This window comes from Clupea harengus, chromosome 18, assembly GCF_900700415.2.
Source record: "Clupea harengus chromosome 18, Ch_v2.0.2, whole genome shotgun sequence".
Classification (NCBI taxonomy): domain Eukaryota; kingdom Metazoa; phylum Chordata; class Actinopteri; order Clupeiformes; family Clupeidae; genus Clupea; species Clupea harengus.
In genome coordinates, this window is record NC_045169.1 from 12,073,855 (window position 1) to 12,083,854 (window position 10,000).

General features: G+C 43.9%; 1 protein-coding gene across 1 annotated transcript in view; it reads left to right on the plus strand.

Annotated features, from left to right (window-relative positions):
• Window positions 1–10,000, plus strand: part of poln (polymerase (DNA directed) nu) — a 78,006-nt gene that overhangs the window by 22,258 nt on the left and 45,748 nt on the right. Inside the window, exons 17-19 of the mRNA XM_042710527.1 lie at window positions 1,530–1,586; window positions 1,688–1,741; window positions 4,678–4,743. Coding sequence (XP_042566461.1) covers window positions 1,530–1,586; window positions 1,688–1,741; window positions 4,678–4,743 — 177 coding nt within the window. The remainder of the gene's footprint in view (window positions 1–1,529; window positions 1,587–1,687; window positions 1,742–4,677; window positions 4,744–10,000) is intronic.

Here is a 10,000-nt window from a genome sequence, read left to right on the forward strand (position 1 = left end):
TCCAACGGGCAGGGCTACCGGCAGCTCCGTGTTTCAGTTAATCAGCCCAGTAGCCTACACGGTCAGATTGTCAGACTGTTTCCTCCTCTGTCCCCTGTCGCTGCCGCTATGATACACGATATGTAAAGAGATTTACCTCATTCTCGAACGCAGTAAGAACATGTAAAGAAGAAGTTTTTTTTCTAAACTCCATTTACGAAGTTCCAATCGATATGCACAAGTATACATAAGCTTATTCATGGATTGGCATGACAACGTGAACGTTTGCCGATAACACACGCATGCCGGTAATTAACACAGTTAAGATAGCTAGCTAAGTCTAGGACAATGTCCTGTCAGGGCAGGTTCATGCTAGTTAATAAATGTAGGTCTACATCTCAGTGCCTCTCCAGATTTGTTCAATTATCTGAAGTTAAATTAATGTCATCTTTTTCTTTGGTCCATGAACTATGGTGATATAGTAATATGGAGTGACAGTGGCGTAGGAGGTAGAGAAGTCGTATTGTAATCAAAAGGTTGCCAGTTCGATTCCCTGTTGTGCTGTTTAATAACTTATTTTGAGCATCAAGTTCTCTTGAACTTTGGACATTATTTGTCTGTGAATAGATATTTCGTGTTAGTACATTTAATGCTGTTTAGATCATTCTAAAATGACTTCGAATCTCTGTTTGTAAATGTGATAAGATAATTCGGTATTTAGCAGTTTATGCTAGCTCTCGTGAAAGCAATTTTTTCATGTCCCCCCCCCGGAATTACACTCTGAAATTTGACCATGTATTGTCCCCCCCTACAATGAAATGGGATCTCCGCCCCTGACACACACAGACATGCACGCACAGATGCACACACACACACACACACACACATATACACATACACACAGTGTTCCTTCAAACAGGTCAGTATCAGAGTCACAGAAGCAAATTGAATAAAGGTTATCAAAGTCTGACCTTGCTGGCTGTGTGATAAACTACAGAATGCTTGTGTGACAGGTTCTTATGAATAACAGAGCCTCTGTGTGCACCACATGGCCTGCAGTATGTGTGTGTGTGTGTGTGTGTGTGTGTGTGTGTGAGTGTCTGTGTGTCTGTGTGTGTGTGTGTGTGTCTCTGTGTGTGTGTGTGTGTGTGTGTGTGTATGTGTGTGTGCTGTTAGAGAATTGTGTTGAAGGGAAACCTGCTGAGAGTGTGAGGCTGGTTATGTAACCGTGTTTCTTTCACACACACATACAAGCATTCACACAGACATCAACAGACAGCATGGATTTGAGGAGCCAGCAAAAACAGACACACACACCAAACCACTGTGGTCGGCACATTTACTTAATAGTGACATGAACATGAGCACGCATGACAGCAGAAATGTAATCATGGTTCTCTCTCTCTCTCTCTCTCTCTCTCTCTCTCTCTCTCTCACTCACTCACGCTCTCTCTTTCTCTCTCATACACACACTCTCTCTCACACACACAAAAACACTATCTCTCTCTCTCTCTCTCTCTCTCTCTCTCTCTCTCTCTCCATTTCTATAGCTTTTGCAGCTTCAGGATCTGCACCCTCTACCCAAGATTATTTTAGCGTACAGACAGGTGTGTTCATATCCAAAGCCATATCACTGTTTGTGCCAGTGTGTATGTGTGTCATGGCTTCATGGTTTACACTTATTTACATATACGTTGTGTTTCCTCAGGTGCATAAGATCAAGTCTGCATTCGTGGACGGCATTCTGTCATGCGTGAATAAGGTTAGACATAATATGCGGACACACTCACACACACACACACATCATACACACACACATCATACACAGTCACCCTCATGTTTAGCAATGCACTAATATAACTTGTATCCATCCATAACCTGATTAAAATAGTACTCCAAACAACCAAAACATAATTATTACACCTGAAATGAGCCTTCATTGCTAGTTGAACTATAATAATCTATAGAAACTCCAAAGTCTCTGTCCTAGTCACACTAGGGAGCTGTCCATGGTGCTGGGCTGCAGTGTTAGGATTGCGGTTACCACTTTTGTCCACAGGGAGGCAATGTTAGGCTGTGTGTTACTGTGGCCAGGCCTGCCATCAGCAGAGAGTGTGTGTGTGTGTGTGTGTGATGTGTGTGTTTGTCTCGGGTTGCCATCAGGAGAGAGTGTGTGTGATGTGTGTGTTTGTCTCGGGTTGCCATCAGGAGAGAGTGTGTGTGATGTGTGTGTTTTGTCTCGGGTTGCCATAAGGAGGAAGTGTGTGTGATGTGTGTGTTTGTCTCGGGTTGCCGTCCGTCGTGCAACAGGGACGCAAGGGGAAATGGGTGCTGAGCTGAGAGATGAAGAGGGAGAGGAGAAGAGACTTATCCAATATTCATTCATGCTAAAGTTATTTAATATATAATTTCAAAAATTCAGTGAAAGAGAGGAAGAATTATTTAAAAATTCCAAAACATTCTATATCAGCAATCATTTCTCAAGAGGAGAGGAGACAAAGTAAGAGCAGAAGCAATGTGGAGGTGAAGGAGAAGAGGGGAGACTGTGACAGGATGAGGAGAGAGTGTGACAGGATGAGGAGTGTGACAGGATGAGATTGAGTTGGGGAAAGGATAAGAGAAAGAAAATGTGGAGGAAAAGGTTGAAAATGATCCAGATAAAACACTCAAAGACTAAACCTGAAGGTTCAAGATTACTCCATTGTCATTTCAACAAGCAGCATCATGTTGTTTTGTGATGCAAGCGAAAATACAACAGGTAGTGAGCTAGCTAACTTTTATCAATGCCAAATGTGCTGCTGAAACCAAGAAACACACACGGTTATAATAGTTTTCAAATTTATATTTTAATTTCTGTTTAGTTTCAGTCAGTTTCACTAGTGGTTTCATTAGTTTCAGTGTAGGTTGTATTTCATGGTCTCATTTCAATTTAGTTTTAGGTTATTATAGTTTTAGTTTAAGTAAAGGATGTAGTTGTCAAGAATTAGTGAAAATGAAAATTGATCTGCTTATCATTGAAAATGTTCAAGACTAAACTTATGCAATACATTTGTTTTAGACTGAATGCCTGTTAAAGGGGAAGTCCACAGAGTCTAACACGCTGCTGTGCTCTGATTGAACGTGATTACTGTAGTTGTCAAGGATAATGAAAAATGATCTGCTTAGTGCTTATCATTGAAGACTAAACGTATGCAATACATTTGTTTCAGACAGGTGCAGTCCACAACCGCGAAAGGTTGCTGATATATTTCTGTTTTGTTTAGTTTACTTTTTTGACTAAATGACTTTATTTCAGTTTAAGAAAATGTCTCAAAACCATTAGGGGCAATTGCTTTGTCAGTTAGCGCCTGGATATCTTAGCTGCGCTTTAGTTGCAGAGTTTAACACGCTGCTGTGCTCGGATTGAACGTGATTGCTGTGTAAAACAAGCTTGGGTTCAGCTGATGCGCCGCTAAACCGTCTGAAAACCAGAACTATGATATCCAGACCGTAAAATGATACAATATTGGCACTTCAGAATATCATGAACTAAGTTAAATCTGCGCAAGTATCAATGTGTTATTATTAAAAGCCCCATTTAGGCTATTAGTACAGTCACCACATCCACCGACAAATGTAAGATTATTTCTGAAATAAATCAAGAATATAACTTACACTGTTGTCACTGCTGTGTTGGCTATCCACAATCTGATCATTAAAAATCGATATTGGAAAATGTCAAAATATCAGGCTACATAAAGTTGAACCGGAAGCCTAATTTTGGGGATCTTCAAATTTACTGTATCGCTTAAGCGAATGTGGCGTGTGTTTGAATGTCACATAAAACCGAACAGCCAATGAAGCACAATGGCGTTTGATGATGTAGGCCTGTGCTACACAGGGTACTCAAAGAATGCGCTATTTGCATTTGGGGTGCCTTTTTGTGAGAAGAGTAACCAGCCTGCTGTCATGGTTGGCCATGTTGTGTATGTAATGTAACAGGCCTTTACAGCATTCAATTCACACAGTCAAAGTAGCCCTACAAGACAGCATAGGTGAAGAAATACATAGTCTACAAGTCTGCCGTTTCTGTGGATGAAATGGATAAAATATCGGTCTAATTCTGGGAAAACATCATTAAAATCTCTGCTTAATTTAACACTATGCAACAATTTGACACTTTTTGAGGTATGGTCTTATAGGCAACTGGCTTTGGTACCACCCTCAAATTCATTTTGATAGCATATGGTCATGTGAAGGACAGATTAACACCTGTGTCTTTCCCACTAGCCATCCAGGATATGCCCTATGTAGTTCTGTGTACCGGCCTGGAACACCCTTCAAAAATGGAAGAAAAGCTTTCACAGCATGACTTTGCCAGCTATACTGCCAAAAGACACCTATCAGTGTCAGCTGGGCTGTTGGTGGTGTTTGCAACGTTTTTGCATGCCTTTTTAGGTAGTTATATGTCTAGTTTTGGAACAGAACTCCTTATTGCTGCTTTAAGCCATCATTGCACCAGATTTAAGTTAAAACACACAAAAGCGACCTCTAATGGCAGTTGTGAGATGACACAGCAACTGAAATCACCTAAACCTGAGCTATAGGTTAAACCACAGGGGCTTATGGCTTAAGAAGCCACATGACTTATTCTGCAACATGCGGAGTGTGTAATAAGTGTGTAATAACTACACCACAGCAATTCTCTCCCTCTTTCAGATGTTCATCTCCTCCACATGGAACCAGACCAGTGCTGTGAGTGGCAGACTGTCAGCAAAACACCCCGTGAGTCCCCTCTACTTATCTTCTTCTTCGTCCTCCTCCCTCTCCTCTTCCTCTCCCCTCTCATTTCCTTTCATCTCATGAGTCCTTGACCCTCTCTCCATACTCTCCTACCCACCTTTCATTGTCAAGCTGACTCCTGAACAAGGTGTGGAGCTCTTATCTCTTCCACTCGAGTACAACAAACCCTGCCCAGTGTGGTTCTCTATAAGGGGCTAGAGCACCAAGGTCGGGGCAGAAGAACTTGTTATTTGTGAGTCAGCTAGTCAATACAAGCAAAAATGGTGATAAACTGCGAAAAACAACAACAACAAAAACCCACTAGAAACTGCAAAAAACAACAACAACAGACACAAACAGCTAAAGTCATATAATGATAACAAACAAGGCTGACTTCAGTCAGTTCTTTTATTGCCACAAGCGGCACACTGCAACACACACGTGTATTTTTATGGAGGCGACACAGGACACACACACACGCAGGCCTGAGGTCGCTGTGAAATGTACGCTTTGCATTTGACCCATCCCGGACCATCCTTCCTCCAGGACCCTCCAGGACATTGAAATAGCTGAACAGCGCCCGGGGACCAAGTGAACCGTCCGTCTCGGTCATGGACGGACAGGAGAATGTTCTGTTTTTGCATGTTTTTCCTGTTGGGGTTCTTATTGGAGGAAACCCCTTGTGAACACGGGGAGAACATGCAAACTCCACACAGAAAGGCCCGGGAGATAGCCCACCTGAGCACTGAAGGTCTGGGGAGGACCTGCCCCCCAGAGCCAACAGCGCCCCATGCGGGAATCGAACCCATGACCTTCTTGCTGTGAGGCGGCAGTGCAAGCACCTGAGCCACCGTGCCACTAACCAGGAAAGCCCAGGACCTCTAATTATCAATCCTCTCAAAGTAGGAAATTGGTCTTAGCTGACCGAAAATTCCCAGAACACTCTACAGTAACACTGTATTTACAAACATTGTGTTTCTATTCAACACTTAATGCATGACTCTATTTATGTTAGATACGTTTTATGTTTTTGTCAGTAGAAGACTGACTTTTTTTTTGCAAACATCTGTTTAATAAGCATGGTAATAATAACCCTTGCGCATTATCATCCTGTCGAGATTTATATTTTTCATGTGTGACTGGTGGTCATGACACTCCGCTTCGGGTCACTACGTTTATTGCCCCCGTCTCATCCAGTCAGCTATTTCAATGTCAGGGCACCTCGGCAGCTGTTCTACCTTAATATTGATTAGCCTGTATCGCTTCCTCATAATAGGGCCCGTCACAAACAACTACTAGCAGAGTAGTACATACAGAGACTCATTATGATCGTTTAACACAGATCTAATAATACATTTTGAGCTACTTCAACATATTTACACACAAAGCCCCAGTTCTTGCTGGTAGGCTTTTTCATTTGACTTTACTAGTCGTGACTCAGGAGCATACAAAAAAAATAACGTTCCACTCATGTGCACACATCCGCCACAGCATGGTTTATCCCTGAAGCTTGCATTTGCCTGTCGGTCAAAAGCAGCCTTATGTCTCTGCCCTCTTTTCCTCGGCCCCCTCCTCAGGCCTGCCCCTGCTGGAGTAGAACCCCCCCCCCCAGCACACGCACTTAGAGTAGACTGTCTGGGTGCTGCAGCTGAGAAAAGCAGGGTTATTTATTTATACCCCCAGACAAGTCTCTTTTCACGCTTATCTCACCTATATCTGGAGCTGTTAACCCAGGCTTATTTTACCCTTTTACTCGCTTTGCCCCTTTTTTTTCTCTCTCTCCCCATATACCCCCCCCTCTGTCCCCATCTCCTATCTCACTCCATACCTTTCTTCCATCTCTTTCTATACATCTCTTTCTCCTCTCCTCACACCTTTCTCTTTCCCCCCTCTCTTTCTACCTCATGTCCCCATCTCTCCTGGGCCATCTCTCTCCACCCCATTCTCTCACCATGTCTCTGGCTCTCATCCCTTCTTTCTATTACTCATTCATTTCATCCCCTCTTTCTCAGTCATTTCTGTGTTTTAACTGGTAATATCTGCTACTTCTGCGGCGAGGGCCCACTATGAATGCCAGCCTGGAGTGAGAGAGACATGAGGCAGCGCTTAAAGGAAAAAAGGCAGAGAGAGAGAGAGAGAGAAAGAGAGAGAAAAAAAAAAGAGGTAGAAATGGAGACAAAGAAAGCTAAAACAAAATAGAAGCAAATAAGAGAAATGTAGAGAAAGAACAGGAACGAGAACTAGATGGAACAGGGAAAGAATGCAGACAGAGGATGAAATGATGAGAGAGAGATTGAGAGAGAGGAAAACACGAAGAGAGAGGGACAAAGGAGAGAGGTGTAAACACTGCAGTCTGGCTGAGGCGCTCGAGTGCTCTTGCAGAGGCAAGGAGGAGATTTGGGGCTTAAGAGCATTCCTGCTCCACTGGACCCCGAGGTCTGTAGTCTGGAAGAGTCAGGGTGTGTGTGTGTCTGTGTGTGTGTGTGTCTAGCGGTTTGTGTGCATAACCACGTGTGTGTATCTTAGGCTGTGTACATGTACTTTCAAACTGTATAAGGGTTTGTGGCCTGTAGTGTAGTGTAGTGTGTCTGTGTGTGTGTGTGGTTATTTTTGTGGTTATTTGTATGTAAGAACTTGTGTGGAACCTTGGAACTCTTTCAACACATGTCCAAAATGTCGATGAGTGTGTCTTTTCAAGGATGGCTTTATGTAAATATATCTCACCCAATGGGTTGTTTGCTATGTATATGTATTTGTGAGAAACAACAAGATTGACTATTTGAAAGTGTGTGTGTTTGTACGTGTATCCGAAGGTGTGTGTGTGTTCGTATGTGTGTCTGAGTGTGTGTGTGTGTGTGTGGAGGGTGATTGCGAGGGCACTGTAAGCCCCTTAGTCACAGCAGCAGCTTTGAGGATCCTAAGAAGCATCTCTGAACTGTTCACCCACTCCAGACACACAACCAGACTAGACAGAAACGCACACACACACACATACACACACACACACACACACACACATACAAACACACACACACACACATAAATACACCCCCACACACACACACACACACACACACACACACACACACACACACAAAGATAAGAGACATGGGGCAGACAGATCGACAGGCTAGACACACACACACGCGCGCACACACACATTCACAGAAAAGGCAATGAGAGGTCACAGACTGTCACAGACTGTCACAGAGTGTCACCGAAAGACAGATCAGACATGCACAGACCAAACACACACAGACTAGAGACAGACAAGACACCTGCACCCATTTCTGTGAGTGCACACACACACACACACACACACACACACACACACACACACACACACAAGGCAGTCAGAGGGCACAGAAAGGTAGATTAGACATGTACAGCCCAAACACACAAAGACACAGACTAGACTATCACACCTGCTTCCATTTGGACACACACTCACGTATACACACACACTCTCTCTCTCTCTCTCTCTCTCTCACCCACACACACACACACACATTCTCTCTCTCATCCACACACACACACACACACACACATGCACACACACACACACTCTCTCTCTCACCCACACACATACACACACACGCACACACACACACACATACACACACACACACAAACACAAATAGAGCATTGAGTATGGTTTCTCACACTAACAGAGGCAGAACACTTTCTACACTTTCTACACTTTCTAGTACACTGGTATAGCTGTTGACTAATGCTGAGTGTATATGAATTAACAAAAGCATAGTAGTACATTAACTACATAACAACATAAATATGCACATATATAGTGTACAGTGTACACACATATACACACACGTGTGTGTGTGTGTGTGTGTGTGTGTGTGTGTGTGTGTGTGTGTGTGTGTGAGGTCCCACTGTGCCTGCCTGTCAGACCCCCATGGGAGTGATTACCAGTCTGGGTGGCGCACCTGGCCACAGCCTACATCAGTGCTTTCCTGTGGGAGCCTACATCATCACCAGTGACTCAGCCAGGTGTGCTGAGTCACGCAGCTGTCTGTTCAGCAACTGTATGTGTGTATGTGTGTGTGTGTGTGTGTGTGTGAGAGTGAGTGTGTACGTGCATGCAATTTGGTGTGTGTTTTGGTGTTTGTGTCCATGAGTCTGCATGTTTCTTTATATTTGTCAATGTGTGTGTGTGTGTGTGTGTGGGTATGAGAGAAGGGAAATAGGGAGAATGTTCTGTGTGATTTTATTTAGTGTGCACGTGTGTGTCGTCGTGATGGAGAACAGGCTTAGTTTCTGAGTGATGTGGAGTGCCTCAGAAAAGCTTTGAGGGTGGGGTTTAATCTTTCATGAGATATTCTCATAAACTCTTTGACTGTAAACCTTTTTTTGTTACTTCGCAGTCTCCTCCTCTTTCTCTTTCTCCTTGTCTCCTTTCCTTTCTGTGTCATGTCAGATATGAGAGTTCTGCTTCAGTGCAACCTTCAGCACACTCTCTTTCTCATATGCATTTTGTCTTTACCGTAGCTCCGTCTTTTTCCCCACTGGCCTCCTCTTCTCCATCAGCTCTACCTTCCCTTTCTCGCTCGCTCCTGCTTACTCACTCATTCTGTCTCTGAGTCCCTGTTTATTTGCTTGTCCCCTTCTCTCTCTCTCTCGCTCTCTCTCTCTCTCTCCCCCATCTCTCTCTCTCTCTCTCACACTCGCTCACTCTGTCTCTCTCTCTCTCTCTCTCACCCTCTCTCTCTCTCCCTCTCTCTCTCTCTCATGTGTAAAGCTCTGTATGAGGGTTCTGCTCTAGTGAGAAGCTGTTCTGACTAAGGCTGTGGTCCAGTAGGTTTTTTTGTCGTCTTCTCTCCCTCCTCCTCTTGTTTTGTCGCTTGCTGTGCTCCTGCGGGTCGATAGCTCATCTGCTCACTTTGTCAGGCTCTGGTGGGTCACACACACACACACACACACACACACACACACACAGTCACTTTCATGGCTCTGACTGGACATGTCTGTATGACACCCCAGCAACTGACAGTAGCCAAGCAAAAATTGAAGGATGACTGGCTTAGGTAGGGTGAGCAGCAATCGTTACAGAGTTGATGAGAGGAGATGGAGGTTTGTGAGAGTGTGTGGGAGTGTGTGTGTGTGTGTGTGTGTGTGTGTGGGTGAGTGTGTGTGTGTCTGTGTGTGTGTGTACCACTCATATTCATATAGATGTGTTTGTAAGCGTGTATGTTTGTTGTTTGTTTGTATGTGTGTATGTGTGTCTGTGTGTGTGTGTCTT